The sequence below is a fragment of the Lactuca sativa genome, chromosome 3 (genome assembly GCF_002870075.4).
Source record: "Lactuca sativa cultivar Salinas chromosome 3, Lsat_Salinas_v11, whole genome shotgun sequence".
In the NCBI taxonomy this organism is placed as follows: domain Eukaryota; kingdom Viridiplantae; phylum Streptophyta; class Magnoliopsida; order Asterales; family Asteraceae; genus Lactuca; species Lactuca sativa.
This window is the reverse complement of record NC_056625.2, coordinates 74,005,585-74,026,624: the sequence shown is the minus strand read 5'-3', so window position 1 is coordinate 74,026,624 and position 21,040 is coordinate 74,005,585. Positions and strand designations below refer to the sequence as shown.

Here is a 21,040-nt window from a genome sequence, read left to right as displayed (position 1 = left end):
TCTCCAGCTCTCACTCAGATCACTTACTGATTTCCACATTTTTCTCCATAATAATCTCCCTACCACCTCCATTCCATTTGGATCTATTCTCTCGATCTGCCACTTCCTCTCACTCTTCTTCGCGTACCACAAACAAAGGTAAATTCTTACTCCACTTTATCTGTACGTTACTTAATTTGGGATTTACGTTTGTTGCATTTCATCCTCATGCCGCCGGCTAGATATGTTCCACGTCCTTGTTCTCTTGGTAAATTTAACTAACGGATTTCGCTTGCTCTTATTCGTCTCTCATGTTCTTAATCTATACGTTATATATGGATATTGTGAAGGAAGGCTAGATCTGGATTATAAGAAGCCATATTTTTGGTTTTGATTATCTGATACGGAAATTGTTGAATTTTGACTTATTAATATTCTGTTTAAATTTCTTTATAATAGTAAATATGTATATATTTATGTTATCATGGGGTTTTCTCTCGCAAAGATCCGCCATCTGATCGATCTTGTTGAATAATTCCTGTCATTTTAAATGTGTTTTTGGTATTAGTTTCAGTTTCAGGAGAGTAAAGAAGAAAATATAAACAAGAATGGTGAAAATCTGTTGTATCGGAGCTGGGTATGTCGGAGGTCCAACCATGGCTGTCATAGCATTAAAATGCCCGTCAATCGAAGTGGCTGTTGTCGACGTCTCCGTGCCTCGAATCACAGCATGGAACAGTGAAAAACTCCCTATCTACGAACCTGGACTCGACGACGTCGTAAAGAAATGCAGAGGCAAGAATCTTTTCTTCAGTAACGAAGTTGAAAAGAATGTCGCACAAGCAGATATAGTCTTCGTCTCCGTCAATACTCCAACTAAAAGTTCAGGACTTGGTGCCGGAAAAGCCGCCGACCTCACGTACTGGGAAAGCGCTGCACGTATGATCGCCGACGTATCAAAATCCTCCAAAATCGTAGTTGAAAAGTCAACAGTTCCCGTTAAAACAGCAGAAGCCATAGAAAAGATTCTCACCCACAACAATAAAGGCATCGAATTTCAAATCCTCTCAAACCCGGAATTCCTCGCTGAAGGTACTGCAATCGCCGACTTATTTGACCCCGATCGTGTCCTTATCGGAGGTAGAGAAGAAACTCCGGGAGGGTTAAAAGCCATTAAAACATTAAAAGATGTTTACGCTCATTGGGTCCCAGAAGAACGAATCATATGTACTAATCTTTGGTCTGCTGAGCTTTCCAAACTCGCTGCCAACGCTTTTTTAGCACAAAGAATCTCTTCTGTTAACTCAATCTCAGCTCTATGTGAAGCAACAGGTGCCAATGTTACCCAAGTTTCTTATTCCGTAGGTAAAGATCAAAGAATCGGGTCAAAGTTTTTAAGCGCGAGTGTTGGGTTTGGTGGGTCTTGTTTTCAAAAAGACATCTTGAATTTAGTTTACATTTGCGAATGCAATGGTCTCCCCGAAGTCGCAAACTACTGGAAACAAGTTATAAAGATCAATGATTACCAAAAGAATCGATTTGTGAACAGACTTGTGTCTTCCATGTTTAACACGGTGTCAGGAAAAAAGATTGCGATTTTAGGGTTTTCTTTCAAGAAAGACACCGGTGACACGAGGGAAACTCCGGCGATTGATGTGTGTAGAGGTTTGTTATCGGATAGAGCTCAGTTGATTATATATGATCCTCAGGTTCCAGAAGAGCAAATGATGAAGGATCTTTCGATGCCGAAGTTCGACTGGGACCAACCTTCAGGGTCGACAACGATTCAGATAGATGAAGAGACTGTTAGGAAAAGTGTTAAAGTGGTTCATAATGCTTATGAAGCTACAAAGGATGCTCATGCGATTTGTATTCTTACCGAGTGGGATGAGTTTAAGAGTCTTGATTATAAGAAGATTTTTGATAATATGCCGAAACCAGCTTATGTTTTTGATGGTAGGAATGTTGTAGATGTGGGAAAGTTAAGGCAGATTGGGTTTATTGTTTACTCGATTGGGAAGCCGTTGGACCCATGGTTGAAGGACATGCCTGCCGTTGCTTGAGTTAAGATGGAGTAGTATTGGTTAATTAGGTTAAACTTTTAACTTTCCAACGTTTAGTGTTTCATTTTTGCTCTTTTTTGGTTATTCATAAGGATATTAATTAATTAGTTACGGTTTTGATGTAAGTGTAGTTTTAATTAAGTAATAAGTTGTTTAGAGTTAGAGATTGTTGCTATAATTTGTTTTTTCTTCTTCGTAAGGATATTAATTAGTTATGGACACTATATAACAATAATAAACATGATAAAAAGTAAGCGGTGATGGAAATGCATGCATTAACGAAACAAATGGTTGGCCGTGTAGTGATATGCCAAAAGTTGGCGAGTGGAATCCTAAAAAGTAAGGCTAACGGGAACGCTTAACGCGTCAAAACACATCCATCACAGTTTAACGCGTCAAAACACATCTATCACATCCAAACCTTACCAACACATCACAACCAAAGAGGACGGTCTTTATGCATGGAGAAGAAGAGAGAGAAATAATGAGTGGGGGGCCCACCTCACGCCATACCATGACTACAAAGGTCTGGAAATGGTGTTCACGCATAAATGATGTGTCAAATCAGCCTTATGTGATCATACATACCTGCCTAAGGTTTGTTTGTGTAAATGATAGACCAATGATTTTCCAATCCATGATTTGTACATTTTTAAGTAATAAATTGTATATATTTTATAAAAGAATGATGACAATAAATGAAAGTAAATAATTTATATGATATATAAGAAAATATAGCATAAAAGTTAATAAAGCAAGAACTACTTTGATTATAATAGACATTGTACTTTATTCATATAGTAAGATATAATACAATATTAATAGTTTCAAGACATTTAAAGAAATTAAATATAAGTTAATAGTAATATATTAAAATGATATTCATTAAACTAACCTTTATAAATAAGGTGTTTAAGAAAATTATCAAGTTTTTAGACATTGTTTACAAAAATAACACTGCTCTAAATGAACCATTTCATGCTGTAATGGGTCATCGGGGCTTTTATGCGAAATTTAAAATGACGACACTTTCACCAAAACCACGAACATCAACAAGCCGATTTGTATGTGAAATCTACAACAAAGGCTTCGAAAGAGATAAAAACCTACTTTATAGGAGAGGTGACAATGTGCATTGGAAGTTGAAGTAAATGAATAATAAAAACCTCTACACACATAACCATAGAAGAGATAAAAACCTACTTCATAGGAGAGGCGACAATTTTGGATCAACCATGCAATGACAACAAACCAACGTGTATCTGACCCCAATGTTGTGTACCCCTCTTCCCCTCCATGTGAGTGTAACAGTGTTTGTATGTCGTCCTAATTTGACTATTTATGTGAGTGAAGGGAGGGGCCGTAGTGTATTTATAACACAACCCTTTTAAAAACCCACAAAAAGAATAGTTAGACTGCTAAAGAGAAAAGAAACTTACAACTTTATAGGAGAGATCACATACATGCTTGGTTTGTTGTCATTGCATATTGCATGGTTGATCCACAATTATTTTGGAATAATCTTTTGTTTTGTTTTTCTTTTAATTTTTTGTTAGGCTTAATAAACACACACACGTGCGCGCGCGCGCACACACACACACACACACACACACACACATATATATATATATATATATATTAAAATTTCCGAATCGTTTATCAGATTTCAGATTTGTTCTGAAAATTCTGGAATATTTTTTTTACACGTTCGTAATCTTGAATATCGGATCCAACATCTTGATATCAATTCAAAATGTTTTGTAATAAGAAAAATATATTTTTATAATTGTGAAACACGCCTGTGTGAATCTTACTGGGACCTCCTCTATCGTTTGTTTGAGAAGCGATAGTTTTACAACAGGGCATGCTGTTTTGAAAGCCGTCAAATGCAAACTAGAAAAACACGAGAATGCATGCATTGAAAATCAACATGTGTTTATACATTTCACATTTAATACTTTCAGTTTTTTCACACCAGAGGTGGTGGAGTTCCTCAACAAAGTCTAACGAGTCATGCATATTAATGTTATATATCTTAGATTCATATATATTGTTTTTTTAAAAAAAAATATTGTTTTGTCATTTAGAAAGAGTTAGCGGCACAATTTGTTATCCATTTGTCTTATGTCGATATGTATTGATTTTTTATTAATATAAATTAACAAGATTACAAGAATCAAATGATACTTAAAGAATTTATCCTAATAAATAAAAGTCATTTCTTCCGATTGTGACATAATGGTAAAAAATACTATTCCAAAAGTTTTGATCATTTTTAGAAAACTTATTTTTAAATTATTTTTTTATATTAAATAAAAATACAGTTAGATTAATAATATCTTATATTAAATCACTCCATTCCATTTCCACGTAGGAATAGATTTGTGGTTGTGTATTTAATAAAAAGATAAAAAGTCAAAAGCAAAGATCCACATCAACAATCGAGTGGATGGTGAATGCTTTGCATCCCACATCGGTCCTCTAAACTTTATCGTTAACTAATAAGGGCCATATATGTAAAAAGACATTGCATAAGGGCACGTTTTATAAACAAGCGGGTTTTCAAAGGAAAGGCTACTGGACACGTGTAACCGGCTTAATTTGGCCAAACCGGTAACATATCCGAACCGTTCTCCTAGCTTTCGATAAACAAGAACCGTATCCATTCTTGATTCTCCCCTCTTTTCATCGTATTCTTCGAAGTCTCTCCGGATCGGGCTTCGTTTTATCTTGTTCTTCTAAATCGATAGTCAAATTTAAATTTTCAATAGTTCTAAACTACTCCTGATCTATCGATCGATCTTAATTTTTCTTTATTTCGTTTCTTTTATCTAATTTTAGGGTTAGGGTTTGTCGTTCAATTTTCCGATTTAAACCTTTTCCCTTTCGATCGGTGATATTCTCTTGGTCGATTTTTGATCCTCGCAAATAACCCTATGTTCATTGATCGTAAATTGTAGATTGTTTAGCATAATTTACATTTAGGGTTTTGAAGCGCGCGTGTTGGAAAAATTCGTTTTCTTTGTAAATTGATTGAGGGATTTGGTAAGCATGCTCGTTAATTACGATTTATTATTCGTATTGATTGAAAATTTGTTGATTTATGCATATATTACTGTTTAGGGTTAGGGTTCCAAGAAAAAAATTGGGGATAATTTTACCTGCTTAAATTAGGCGTCCTAGTACCTGAGATACGTCCAGATTGATAAGTTTAGGATGTTTTCTGTTTAAAATGTAAGGTTTTGGATATATGGAATGCAAGTTTGTGTAATTCTTAATTTTAATGTTAATTATCCCATTTCTAAACTACAATCAAAATCTTTGAAAGGAATTTTAATGCCCTAATAACATGTTTTCATATGTCAAAAATTTGTTTATCTCGAGCATACCACTATGTCATGCACACTAATGTAGTAGTGTGTTCATAGTTATAGCCGAGAAGTTTGTCTTTTATTTGCTTAAATTGTGCATAAGAAGCTGTGATGGTGTTACTGAGTTAAAGAGACATTTTAATCATCCATCTTATAAATAATCTGTTTGTTTTATGTATCTTTATAATCCAAAAGTTATTATTTGTTAAGGCTTTTATTGACATTATTCGAAACATAAATGTGATTGACACTGCTTTTGCTTCATGTTGGACTAAAACTTTAGAACCAACCTTAACTTATATGGCCACTTTAATGACATCAATTTATCATTATGATTTCACATCTTTACAAATCTTGTTGTTTTACCTTTCTAAATACGTTCCATTACACGATTTGTTGTTTGTATCCGATTTGAAGTTTTTTGGTGCATTTATCTAATTTCTATTTTATTGTCTCAACCGGATGTTGTAAGGTTCACTGCAAATTGTATAAGTTTCCTAGAATGATCACAGGATTTGTCTTGATGCAGGAAAATCAATCTTCTGTTCTGATTTTTGTATATCCTTCTTGTTTATATATCTGCTTACCCTTCGCTTGTGCATACCTTTTATGTAGTGTGAAGTCACCCTCTCTCTCTCTCTCATGTTTTTTCTTTTTAGGTAACCATATGTGTATGTTTGTAATCCTTAGGGTTATAAAAACCAAGATACGATTTCCGATACTTCACTAATATATATATGTGTACATATATCTGTATATCAATGGTAATTATTTCTCCCATTCTCTCTCAACACCGACAATGATATAACTTTAGTTTCTTTTCCCCATTTTTGGCAAGGACTGATCTGTAATTCCATGCATAACTCGGTTCCATTCATTTTTTTGCACATTCTGTCTCAACTCTGTTGCATTTACTTCTGGATTTCATTACAGATTGCGAATAGTGATGGGAACCAAACGAGCCTTTAATGAAGATCTTCAGGAGTTCATTGAGCACCCGAAGCATCTTGACTATGGAAATAAGTCAGCTTCATTTACTGATGATGGACGTAAGCATTTCCGTTCAGATGAAAGTCTGGAAAGTGAAAATGTTACTGTCCCTTTCATGGTTCCCAAAGAGTTCGAGACAACTGCACCTTTACCGTTGGTGACCGGAATCGGAACTGATGAATCCGATTCCGGATCTGTGCCTGTTTACTGCCCTAATCTTTTCTCTGAATTCTTGGAAAACAACTTCCCAAGGCGACCACTGTTTTGTTACGAAGATATCTACTCATCTCTAATGAATCGCCCTCCCAGGAAATCGATTCCAATCGGACCAGATCATCAAGCTGATGTCCCGGAATTCAGCCCTGAGCTGGCGAGAACTTATAAAAACAATAGTGGAATTGAACGTTTCTTGGGAGTTTCTGTCGTTGGAATCGGTGATTCTGACGGAATTAGCCATTCCGACGGAATCAACAATTCCAATGGAATCAGACATTCCGGTTCTGGCTTTTCAAATTGTGAGTGCTTGGATGGTGGTTCGATTAGATGTGTGCAGCAACATGTGAAGGAAGCGAGACTGAAACTGATGGAATCGCTTGGGCGTGAGAAGTTTGTTGATTTGGGAATGTTGGAAATGGGGGAAGAAGTTGCTTACAAATGGAGTGATGAAGAAGAGAGACGTTTTCATGAGGTGGTGTATTTGAACACCGGATCTGTTGGGAAAAGCTTATGGAAACAACTCTCGATTACGTTTCCTTATAAAACAATGAAGGAACTTGTGAGTTATTATTTCAATGTTTTTATACTTCGAAGACGTGCAATTCAAAACAGATCAAGATTTTTGGATATTGATAGTGATGATGATGAGTGGCGGGGAGGCTATGGTAGGGGTTTTGGTGGTGGAGAAGATGATGATTTTGTAGTTGGTGGAGGTTTTGGTTTCGATGGAGTTGATGAATCTGGTTCTGAAGATGGTGGTGATGGCGGCAGTTATGGTGGTGGTGGTGGTGCTGATGTGGTTGTTGGTTTTGAAGAGGGCCAACCGGAAGTTGGGGCAAAATCGTCTTGACAGTAGGTGGTTCTTGTTCTTGGCTTTGTTAGATGACTTGTTTTAGTTCGTTCGTTTTGTATATTAAGTTTTGTTGGAATGGGTCTTGATTTTCGTGTTAGAAACTTAGAATCTTTGATGAGTTGCATATACAGATTGGAATTTTGATTTTCTTGTTAGAATCTTTTTTCGTTGACTCACTATTGTGTTTTAACTATTTGGTTATCCAAAACTGGTATATAATTTAAATTGACGTAATATATACTTTTAAATTACACAATTTTTATTTTGTATTTCTTTTGAAACTGATTAAACCTAAGTCATTGCTTGATTGAAACTAAAAGTACAACTAATTTTTGTCGACATATTTTTTTTTCATACATGGTGTTTTGCAAAACATTCTATTACATTAGATTTTTTACTTGTGTTTACCGCTTTGCTCATCTTCTAGCCTAATTTATTGATTCATGTAAATGAAGGACAACCAAGGGGGTGTCAACAAGTTCCACGTCCAAGAATTTATTATTATTATTCAAGAATTTATTATTATTATTATTATTATTATTATTGTTATTGTTATTGTTATTGTTATTTAGGCTAAGGATCGATCTATACTTTCATTAGGCCTCATAACAATCGTAAGTTTAATGTTAATAGGAACTTAAAAACTACCGATAGCAACAAAGTTTCCGAATGAAATGATCCGGCTCTTAACTTCGGTCGTCTTCTCTCTATACAAAGATGTTCAGTTTTTTTTTTTTTTGAGAAAATACACACATAAAAAGCAATATATTACTCTGCCAAATTAATTGTCTCTCAAAGCATCAAACAAAGCAAAGTATTCTATATGTTTGATGTTCATTTTTAAGCATGAAATCAAGATTTCATTGTTCTTGATTATCTACAAATTGGTTTCTTGATACCCTATGCAATACTGATGAAAGCACACATTTAGGAAATTGTTTCTAGGGCCGGAAGGAATCGTGCGGTTTAGCAAATTGCACCTAGGAACACCACACCCTAGGTGTGGGGTAGGTGAAAGGTAGGAGGGGGTATCACCCCCCTCCTCTCTTTCTCTCTCTTGGTGCAAACATTTTCGATATATATATATATATATATATATATATATATATATATATATATATATATATATATATATATATATATATATATATATAGAGAGAGAGAGAGAGAGAGAAAGAGGTTCAAATGTTTCTAGTAATTATTGTGTGCATGAATGCACCAATAGGAATTTAAGAATAATTAAATAATTAAAAATTGTAATAAGGGTAATTATGTAACTTTAGCATAATAATTAAAATAAAATCCCTTAATTCATGGAAATTACCATAAAAATCTCTTTGACCAACTATTAAACCCTAGCTTCTTATATCATATGTATTCTACTTATGCCTCCTCCATATTGCCTCTTCCATCGGCAACCACAAAATCGTATGCTCCCCCTTCCATTGACCTTCGGTCGCATCAGTTGAGTTTTGATGAACATGTCGACCATAACCTTGCTACAACCAACAAATGTTACAAGACTGAGGGAGTGAATGATAATCAAAATACCAGCACTAGTAGCAACGAATTCAAACGAATTCTATTTCTCAAGACGCCAAAAGGTTAGTTATATTTCCTTTATTTTTTATTCAACTTAATCGATTTCTTCTACCTTAATTTCTGATTCGTTGGAAGTTTCGTCTTTGAAGAATCGAGACTTATTCACTTTGAGTCAAAATTGATTTATGATTCTGATTGAGTATGTATCGATTGATTGGTTTTGAAATTGATTTCTGATTTTGCACCTTGAATCTAATTGCTATCTGAAATTGCACATGATGTTTACCTTGTTGTTGAATCTGATGTTGATCTTGACATGTTAATTTGATATGTGTAACTTCTACCCACCAGGTGTTCGACATAATGCCAACATTGCATCATTCTTCCTTAAACATTCTACATATTCTTATGTGATAATGATTTCTTTTGATTTATTCTAGATATTGTAAGTTATGTATACCTTAAATATTTTAAGCATTATGGTTTACGTTTATTTATTCTATGCATGGTGGTTGGATAAAATGTTCACTTCAAATTATTCTACTTATTCTAATGTATGTTGTATACTAGTTATTCTAACTACTTTTACTTATGTTTTATGTTCTGTGTTGAATATTCTATATATTCTAATCAAGCTTCAATTGCTACAGATGATGAAAGATACACTATTACCTTTTTATAATATTTCCATTCTGAAAGAATAGTTTATTATATAAGAATATTATTGCTTTATTCTGATATAATTTGTAATTAATTAATTATATGTTTAATGTGCAATTGTTACAAGTGTATCACTACAAAGTATTTGGCAATGAATTTGTGATAGAAATGGCTTGAAGACCTGATGGGAAAGGCTCCTTGTATAAAATCATTCTCATGCAATACAATTCTGACAGAATGTCAATGTCACAAAATGTCAATCTCATAGAATGCTAGCATATTTTGAATTGGCTTAGAGGTCAAACATACACAAGACATCTAGAATGTTGTTATTTTTTTAAGAATTATACTTGTTATTCTTTCAGAATGTTTGTTATAATTCAATGAATCACAATCGTACAATGTAATTATTTGGTATATTATTAGTTCAAGAATCGATTTTGTGTATTCTTGTAAGTCCCTAATTTGCCTGTGTATCAATCAGATCCGTTTGATGGTGCGGAATCCCAATCAAACGGATGATGCCAGATCACAATAAGAAGAGAAGTAGAAGAAGAATATTAAGAATCTTGATTGTATTGATGATATGAATGAAATTCCTTACAATAGATTCTCTCATACAATATGCTCTCTCTTCCTCTCTCTCTTGGTCGTACAATCTCTAGGGTTCATCAATCTATACTCCTCACCCTAACACCTATATTTATACTTGGAGAATATGGGCTTGGTGGACATGGGCTGTAAATGGGTTTACGGCCGTAAGGTGTTTACGGCCGTAAACTCAACCGTAAACATGACCGTAAACTCCAAAAATATTACAGAAAAATACAATTGCCCAGAAAAGCAAAGTATAAACCATATTTTGACCCAACAATCTCCCCCTTGGTTTATAGCTTTCTTTTCTTAATAGACCCAACAAGCTCCCCCTAAAAAGTAGTTGGCTCTTCTTGTTGATCTTCATTGGGAGATTGGCTTCAGCATTTATCTTCAAATTCTTCACAACTTCAAGATGAGCTTGATGAATCTTCAATGAATGACTTCATCTTGAGCACTTGAACTTTTCTTCAAGATTTGACCCTGAACACACATTGGGTGAGGAGGCTTCACGTACTGATTCTTGAAAGATAACACTTTCAGCTTGAGAATCTTCAGAAAGAACATCAGAGAGAACAAATATTCTGGATCACTTCAGCAGGTACAACGATAGCAGCAGACTGATTGAGGAGGCTTCAATGCAATCCGTCACATAATCTTTAATTTTTGCTTCACCTTGCTTTTGGGGTTGAAGGATTGAATGTTGAAAGAATAATCTTCATTTCTTGCTCCTTCGAATGTGAATTCTTCGATGCTCATGGACGAAGCCTTTGGCTCAGAAATCTTCAACACAAACTCCATGAGTTTCATCTTCACCTGAAATCACTTTTCAAAACAAAACAAAACTAAAAGAAAACTTAGCACACAAATTAAAACAGAAACAAAAATATTTTTGGATTTGTTTTTGTTTTTCTGAACAAGAAATAACACTATTTTTATTTTTATTTTATTTTATTTATTATTATTTTTTAATTTTTTTAATTTATATATATATATATATATATATATATATATATATATATATATATTAGTTCTCCCCTAATATTTAAATTAGAAGAAAACTATGAACAAACTTAACAAAAATAGAATGATATCTAACTTTAAGAATGATTTAGGATCAAAGTTTTAGACAATCTTTATCCGCTTGTCGGTACCTTCTATCTTCATGTCTTTGTTTGGTCGATCGCCAGTATTGTGGTCCACTTAAACACGAAAGATTTGTGACAGTTTTGGACAATTTACCAATGACATGATACATGCATATATCTAATTGTAACTATATCATCATGATTGGCCCTAATTCTTAAATAAATTTTTCTTAAGACTATTTAACTGACTACAACCAGGGATATTGTTGTCCACCTAAATTGATCAGCGAGATCTACAGACAACCTGTATGTGTTCAATTTTAAGTGTACTAGAGCGTGTTTCCCGCTTCCTGATATGCCCCAGCCATCAAGAACTTCCAGAGTACTCCTTACACCGGGTGAGCAGACAACCATTCAGAAAGAGGATAGATTCAGAATTCTATTACTTATTGTTTCAGAGGGGTTGAGAAGTAGAAGGTTGCATATGCTGTGTACCAGGTCGGATTAGAAGTCACGCAAAGGAGACAACATATGGCTAACAGATGAGAGGAATTTCATATATATAGTCTGCAGAGAAATAGAGTTGCATATGTTGTGTACCAGGTCGGATTGGAAGTCACGCAAAGGAGACAACATATGAATAACAGAAGGAAAGAAAGAAAATGATATTCTACAGACCTAATTTATCGGAATTAGCAGTCGCCCCATCCAACCGGAATTAAGGACAGAATCCGCACATCGAGGAAAAGTGAATCCACAGTTCTAGATACGGGTTATTTAATGTGACCGATAGATTCCCATGTATATCTCCCTGCTCAACCTATCCGAGCATCGTGACATCAGGTTAAACGGATCTAACTAGGTCAAAGTTTGTCAAGTCCTTAAATTCATTAGGTTCAAATCTTCCTAGTCAAGTCCATTTAAAATCTTTCGTGCCTACCAGCACATCGAGTACAGAGCGTAGACGATTCAACTTAGGTACGTTACGCCGATTCAGATTGCCCGTTATCACTTGCTGGTTTCATTTCCCAAAACATCTCCTTCAAGCACATTTCGTTTACACCATATTTTTTTTTTTGGATTTTCTGATTTTGTAATGTTTTTGGAATTTTTTTTTAAAATTTTTGTTTTGTTTTTATTTCTCCCCCTAAATTTGTGCATAGGAGAGAAACGAAAATAAATGCGCAAATTTAAACTATCCTAAAACAAAAATTAGTCTTTAAAGCGAATCAGCTTAAGAAAAATTCAGGAGTATTGAGAAGAAAACGCAAACCATAATTCACCGATTGAATCCACATTCAGAAGGTCTGAGAACAGCAAGCATAATCTCAGAACAGATCCAAAAATTCTTCATATCATTAAGCACTAACCCCATGTGATCCCTACTTTTCTTCCCTTCCCGCAAAGGACACATACTCTCAAATAATGTTCTGAGTGTTGTACAGTTGAGAGATGTCCCCAATCATATGCCAGGAGCAGCCACTACCAACAAACCGAAGTCTGATGATATGCCTCCATAGCTGCTCCGACACAGAGCGGGATCAGTTGGTCTTTGGAACCCAATCCATTTTGAAACTGGGTCGACCTTTGTCATCAACACACAATACTTTCTCCCATGACATGTCCTGCTTATCACAAACAGAAGACAATGAAATATTAGAGTCATTAGAAGATTTGAGAGTTTTCACCTTTGGTACCCATCTATATACGGGTTTAACCCATTTCTTCTTCGATCCGATGGGTGCCTCGGCACTTGATTTGGAACTTGAAGTCGGCTGCCGAGATGAATTTGATGTTGGATTAGTGTCTAAGTCCATAACTATTTTGGTATGTACTTGACCCGATGGTGCATGGTCCTTTTGGGTTGCCTTCACCAAAGCAACTTGATAGGATGAATTATGGAGAGAAATGATTAAATATGATTTATTAATATATTATGAGAATAATATATTAAAGGAGAAATCATATTGTTTAATTAATATTAGTTAATAATTAATTGGTAATTAGTTTTGTGACTAAAAGAGATTAATTAAACTTAAGGGACTAGAATTGTAATTATAAGATAATTGCAATTTGGGCCATGGATTGCCTTATATTAAGGAGTGGACGAATTCTATGGGGGAAGCCCATAAGAAATCATCCAAGGCCTTAAGGAAAGGGATCTATGGGTTGCTTAGGGCTTAAGCATCCAAATTAAGGTTTCCTTGTTAGATAACCCTAATAGCCTAACTATATATACATCCCTTATGACCCAAAAACGTGGCTAAGAAATCTTCTAGGGTTTCACACGTTTTAGGGCAGCCTCCTTCCTCTCTCCTCTTCATCCTCTTACTATTGGTGTTTGTGAACCATTAGAGGAGTGACATTTGTGACTCTAAGCTTTCTAAAGTCAATACAAGAAGGAATTGGGATTGTTATTGCTATATAACAATCAAGGTATGATCTAAACCCTAATTATATGTTATATTGATTGTCATATTCTAGATATAGGGTTTATAGTCTTGGATAACTTGCATGTACAATAGAGAAACTTAGATCCAAGCATTAGGGTTTGTATAAGCACATAGGATGTTCTTAGGACCAAAACCCATCAGTGGTATCAGAGACTTGATTGGTTTCTATTGTATTGATTCTTTGTATGTTAAAAAAAATTCGATTTTGTGTTTCTGGGGGCTGAACTCGCCGAGTTTTTTTAGATGAACTCGTCGAGTTCATGCTAACTCGACGAGTCGGCTGGTCAGTAAGAGGGAAAACAGGGATTTCTTGCTGTTTTTGCTTTAGGATAATTGCCTTATCATATTAGATCAATATAAATCCGATTTTTTGATATATATGACTATATTCTTGATCTAATTGAAGATATTTATCAATTAATAAAATATTTGTTTCCTTATGTGATAATTGATTAATTATTTTGATTAAATTGGTAAATTGTTTTGCAAGAAATCATTAAATAAATCAAATATGGATAATTATGTGATTAATTGTTAATTAAGATTATTTGTTATTTGATCGTTGTGTTATTAAATGTTTCATATTTTCCCCTTTAGGTTTTATAGTTTAAATTTGACCTCAAAGGTTTTGTTGTTTTGAAATTTAAATAGTTGAAACCCTAATGTTTTGAAAAAGGTTTCAAAACTTGCCCTCAAGTTTTGGAATTTAAATTTTGATTAATTGTTTAATTTTGATGTATATTTAAATTCTAAACCCTAATGTTTTGAAATGTTTCAAAACTTGCCCTCAAGTTTTGGAATTTAAAAGTTGATTAAAAGTTTAATTAGGAATGTTAAATTCTAAAACCCTAGTATTGTTTTGAAAAAGTTCAATCACCCTTATGGTTTTCTTAATTAATTAAGGTGTATAATTAAAAGAGGTTTAATAAATCCATTAAAGTTTTGGTTTACAATTTAATTGAATTAAAGGTATAATTATTAAATTTGACCACCTAGTATTTTAAAAGTATAAAATACACCCTATACTATATATAACATTAAAAGTCTAAAATTATATATGTATGAGTAAATTCAGTCTTACCGTTAGTAGGCCTCATTCACGAAGCTGGTCTATAAGAGGTGTTTAAGGAAATTGCCTATAAAATGGCGATTGAATGGGTATCTACTTTTACCCACCGCACTCTTGACTAGTGGAGGGTCGTTAGCCGAACGGGTAGGATAGGACGAAACCTTCCATTATAAGTATAATGAATTACAAAAGTAGCTAAATGTTTTACAAATTCCCAATCTTAGTTACTTAGGCAAAAGTGAATTGATGCAATTCCATGAAATTACACTTTGTGCCCTTGCGAAGACGTTAGTGGAGCGTGTGTGGTTTACCGGCACACTAAATGGTTCTAAGCAAAGGTAGCAAAGGGCGACTCAATGTTTGTCATAGTTCGGTGGAGCGTGTGTGGTTTACCGGCACATCGAATGGGTGACTGTAACATGTGAGGGCACCATGTAAGTTTGCATGGTTATTCACACTCGCTTTGTGATCCTCGGCATCCCAGTCACAAACAAGAGGGGCATATCGAGATTTAAACATGCCATTGAAATGTTCAATGAATCTCATAGGATATAGGAGTTTTCATAGATTTAAAACTTAAATTTCTTTTTCGTTTTTCATGGTGGAAATTAGTGAATCGTCATTCACTTACCTTCAAATGTTCTGCAATTTGGGTTACGACATCCCTCTCCTGAGTTGTAGCATAAATGTTTTTCAAATTCTCAATCTTAGTTACTTAGGCAAAAGTGAATTGATGCAATTCCATGAAATTACACTTTGTGCCCTTGCGAAGACGTTAGTGGAGCGTGTGTGGTTTACCGGCACATCGAATAGGTGACTGTAACATGTGGAGGCACCATGTAGTTTGCATGGTTATTCACACCCGCTTTGTGATCCTGACATCCCAGTCACAAACTAGAGGGGCATATCGAGATTTAAACATGCCATTGAAATGTTCAATGAATCTCATAGGATCTAGGAGTTTTCATAGATTTTAAACTTAAATTTTCTTTTCGTTTTTCATGGTGGAAATTAGTGAATCGTCATTCACTTACCTTCAAATGTTCTGCAATTTGGGTTACGGCATCCCTCTCCTGAATTGTAGAATATTGTGTTGGGTCCTAGCCTTAGTATCTCATTTGGGTGATTTACTAAGGACTCGCTCAATCAACTAACTTGAATTCGTTTTCTCCCGTTTTGTAGATGTCAAAGTTCGACAACTATGGTCTTCCCAAATCCCGTGGAACAAGCATTCCACATGAAGATGGTATTCCACGATTCGATCGAGGAACAAGAAATCATGCTTCACTTTCTCCACCTCCTCCAATTGTTCTCCCTAACCCACAAGATCGAAAAATTGAAAGGTTCAATATCACTAAAGCCCTATTGGAAATGAAACATGAAGATAGTAAACCCGTGTGTGCCCACATTCTAGAAATGAAATCACACATTGATAGGTTGATAATGTTGGGTGTGTCATTCCCGGATGAGTTGGCTGTGAATTGGGTTTTGCAGTCACTTCCTGAATCGTATAATGAGTTCAAAAGAAAGTATTATATGATGGATCATGACGACAACCTCATTGACCTAACTTACATGCTCATTGCTGCTGAATCAGAAATGATTTGGCGAAGCAATGGAGCGTATTTGTTGGGAAAGTCAACCGACCATGCTTCCGAGAACGTTCTAGGAGAACCGACCTGCATTTGCTGCCAAAAGAAAAGGTGTTGGATGCAAGTCTGCCCAAAGAGCCTGAAGAGTCCAGAAGATGTGAGAGTCAAAGAGTATGGCTACGCTTCAGGTAAAATCCACTATCTAACTCCGTTAAGTTCCTATTCATTGATTCTTAATACATGATGTGATAAGATTGCATTTGAATGTTTTGCAGGATCGGTGAAAAGAAAGGAAGCTTGGTGAAAGAGCAAGATGAATCTAATCACAAGGAATGGATCTTGATCGCATGGACTTGAAGATTAGATTTTGAGCTTAGATAGTTATGATAGAGTTGTTAGAAATTTTCCTTTTAAAATACATAGTTTTCAATGGATTTTGCATTGTAAGGACAAATGTTTTCCGCTGTTTTTATAAATAAAATAAATTTTGATTTGACTTATTAATTTGTTTATTTCCTTGCAATGAAATCGTTATGAAAATTGATGTTTGCATATTTCTACAACAAGTGGATATGATTCTTGTTTATGATGTTTATGGAAAGTCAAGAATTTACCAAATAGGGAGAGTTTCTCATCGCCCAAGTTTCAATTGGACAGAAACTTGGAATCATGCAACTTGGTTGCACGATGAATGAGAAATTTCATATTTGGAAATTAGACTAATTCATTGACAAAGTGTCAAGTGAAGGACTAGGAGATCGAGTACACAAAGTTGCGTGTTGATCAAGTCCACCATAAGAATAACAAAATATTCGTCATGATTTACTAAAGGTTTAGTAAATATGATTATACTTACAAGATTAAGCGTAATTCTGAATTGATTGAAAAGGTTTAAATCAATAGCAGAACGAATAAGAAGAATCAAGTAGGCAGAAAGATAAAACTTTCTCCATTCTAAGAAGAAGGGAGAGTAGCTTTTATGCTTTATGATAGGTCTTAATGATTAAGAACCATATCTCAATTGATCATCTATGGGAGTCTTAGTACAATTGTATGTCTAAGAAGAGGAATCAAGAATTGAATAAATGGTTAAATCAATAAATCAATCATACTTCGTTCCAAAACAAGTCTTAAAGTTAAGATTGTGACATTGAGTGATAAGTGTTAAGAAGGTTTATAACATTCATCAAATGTGGAAAGTTGTGATGTCTTGGATAAGACAAAGACCAACTAGGACCAATTTATGAAGTGTTTTGATAAAAACTACACTAACTCTTGAATATTTGTTTGTCAAGAAATGTTTATTGACAAGAGAATCTTATATGTTAAGGAGTCAGTGGGAGTCTTAATGGACTTGAAAGGTTTCAAGAACAAATCAAATAAACCTTATCGATCATCACTAGCACTCGAGTTGAGGTTTACAACCTATCGTGTTGACATTATTTTGTTTCTGTGCCGTTCCAATTAAGTTAATTATGCATGTGAGTTCTATGAGTTCTCATTTGAATGCATAAAAGGCAAGGACCTTGATCAATGAAAAGTACATTGATAGGAAAAGGTGAGCTGCTTAACTACTTGGAAGACATGGTGGGTAGCTATGCTACCATAAGGCAAGAAATCGAGATTAAGAAAGTTCGATCCGTATGAGTTTGAATTTGTCGTAAACTTTGGTTTTCACAAATTCACATGGATAGGAAAAAATACACCGTTTAAATCTAAGTGTCATAAGCTTTCCTCTTTCATGAAAATGATTGTGAGAAAATACTTTCACTAAGAAAGATTTTAAGAAGATAGTGATTGTAAAATTGCATTCTCGAATTCGATTATGGTTACAGTATCCCTTTCCATAATTTGAATTGTGAGGTTTGGCAATTGTTTAGACACACATATGAACTATCTAAGGCAAAGGTGTATAAGTTCAAGAAGCCTTGATAAAAGATTATCAAAGCACTAAGTATTAGAAACATGAACTTAAGAAAATCAATACGCATTGTTTTTCTGAAAGTTAAGCTGTTTCTGAATACATGTCAAAGCTAGTGGGAGCATAAGTGTTATGTTTATAATAATCATCATGATAGTGGGAGCATAAATGTTATGATTGTATGATTATTAAGACAAGTATTGCAAGGTAGCAATATTAATTATAGAAAATAAGATTCATACTTTGCAAGGTTGTAAGGGTTGAATAGTTGTTTTGCTATAATTAAGGGAGAGAATATTATGCTTTTTCAAATCTAAAGGGTTAGGTTGTGGAATGTTAATAAATTTAGTCAAGGGTACATAGTGTGTTCTTAAAATTTCGATTATGATTACGACATTCCACTTCACAATTCAAATTTTGAGAACATAGCAAATAAAATATTATGGCAGAAAATTGATAAAGTATCAAATATTTATGTAAGACATTATGCATCGTGTCCCATACGCTTCGGGTATAGGATCGATTGCAAATGCTTTAATATTTGAACATTCTAAAATTTTCCAAATGTCTAGCGCATTTAGAGGGAAAAGGGACTAGAATCGGTTTTCACTAAAATAATTAAACAACTATCAAAGGACAATCCAAAGTTCGTCGAGGATTGGTCGCTTGTGAGTAGTTAGAAGTATAGTATTAGAAGATATGGAAATGTTTCATATTGGATGGACCAGATCGACATGAATAGATAAGATTCTATTAAGAATGAGTTGTCATATGGAAAATATGGAAACGTGTCCATATTGGGAATTGAATATTGAAAATCTATGACTGGATTAGAAACTTCTATGCAAAAGGATGTTCAAAGGAATGTACTTTGAGTGAGAGACATCATATCTAAGGAACTGTATTGTAACAATTTCCGATAGAGGACTTTGTAATTTCATTGGCAATAGTCTTTGTGACTTTGGTGCAGTGACATTACAAAAGGATCATTGCATAAAATGTTAGAATCTAACATATTCTATAAGTGGCAAGAATTTGATATTCTTTCACTTATGAAAAAGGATTTGGAGTTGTGAAATGAGAAAGATTGGAAATGTGTTCAATTTGATCTATTTCACAAAGTAAGAACCATAGGTAAACATTGTGTGCATGCTAGGAGCATGGGACAAGTGTTGTAATTCAAGTAAGAAGTTGATTACCCGAAACGACAAATAATGAGTAATCGATATGGTGATAAATAAAAGGTGTTTTATTTATGCTCAAAGGGTTGAGGCCATATGGGATTAGTATTATTCTTGTGTTTCACTTTGCATGTTTTGACTTCCAGAATAATTGAGTTTATTAAGAATAATCGAATTATTCAAACGGACCACAGTTAGTCATACGTTGGAAGTAAGTATGAATGCAGACTGTCATGAATTGGTTTGTAGATTGTCTAGAGCGTATTAGACATAACAAAGGTTTGCTGCAATGTTCGTGAGTGCTTATGAATATGATTTGAGCATTGGATTAAACCCACGCTCACTTGGATCACTCCATGGATTGTATCACGAGTGATTGGTGAGACGATAACATCTTATATTCTTGAAACCGAGATGTGTGCGTTGTATCTTGCAAATTGGTTGCACATTGATAATATGTAAACGCACCAGTAACTTGGTGTCATAAAACATATTGTTGTGTGTGATTCAGTGAGTGAGTGCAAGCGAACATTGAATCAAAGTTTATCCGTTCCTTTTATCGAAAGAAGGATAAAAGCGATATCTTTAGGCCCCTCGATGATTTAGTGATCACAAACGTAAATGCTCGACCCGGCTAGGGCTAATTTGATTTGTTCAGTTAGTCAGTCGTCATAAATTGGAAATCGAGAGATAGTACAAAGAGAATGATTTGAAATCATGTCTCATACGATATCTAGAATGGAGGAATATATGATCCCTTATCTAAAGGACGCGCGTATCTGATAGGATCAGAGTTAACAACGGCTTTGGAAAGCTACGATTGCAGATCAGGATCTGAAGTCATACGCATAATAGTTATTAGACTTATCCAAGTGGGAGACTGTTGGATTAGTGTCTAAGTCCATAACTATTTTGGTATGCACTTGACCCGATGGTGCATGGTCCTTTTGGGTTGCCTTCACCAAAGCAACTTGATAGGATGAATTATGGAGAGAAATGATTAAATATGATTTATTAATATATTATGAGAATAATATATTAAAGGATAAATCATATTGTTTAATTAATATTAGTCAATAATTAATTGGTAATTAGTTTTGTGACTAAAAGAGATTAATTAAACTTAAGGGACTAGAATTGTAATTATAAGATAATTGCAATTTGGGCCATGGATTGCCTTATATTAAGGAGTGGACGAATTCTATGGGGAAGCCCATAAGAAATCGTCCAAGGCCTTAAGGAAAGGGATCTATGGGTTGCTTAGGGCTTAAGCATCCAAAATAGGGTTTCCTTGTTAGATAACCCTAATAGCCTAACTATATATACATCCCTTATGACCCAAAAACGTGGCTAAGAAATCTTCTAGGGTTTCACACGTTTTAGGGCACCCTCCTTCCTCTCTCCTCTTCATCCTCTTGCTCTTGGTGTTTGTGAACCATTAGAGGAGTGACATTTGTGACTCTAAGCT

General features: G+C 34.5%; 2 protein-coding genes across 2 annotated transcripts; both read left to right on the top strand.

The window, feature by feature from the left end:
- Positions 1 to 271: 271 nt before the first annotated feature.
- LOC111879043 (UDP-glucose 6-dehydrogenase 1) lies at positions 272 to 2,191 on the top strand. The gene has a single exon (XM_023875519.2). It carries the CDS (start codon positions 588 to 590, stop codon positions 2,040 to 2,042), a length of 1,455 nt encoding a protein of 484 aa, XP_023731287.1. The 5' UTR covers positions 272 to 587; the 3' UTR covers positions 2,043 to 2,191.
- A 2,434-nt stretch (positions 2,192 to 4,625) lies between these two features.
- On the top strand, positions 4,626 to 7,630 carry LOC111879052 (AT-rich interactive domain-containing protein 2). The gene is made up of 2 exons (XM_023875528.3): positions 4,626 to 5,087; positions 6,347 to 7,630. Exon 2 carries the CDS (start codon positions 6,360 to 6,362, stop codon positions 7,467 to 7,469), a length of 1,110 nt encoding a protein of 369 aa, XP_023731296.1. The 5' UTR covers positions 4,626 to 5,087; positions 6,347 to 6,359; the 3' UTR covers positions 7,470 to 7,630.
- Positions 7,631 to 21,040: the final 13,410 nt, after the last annotated feature.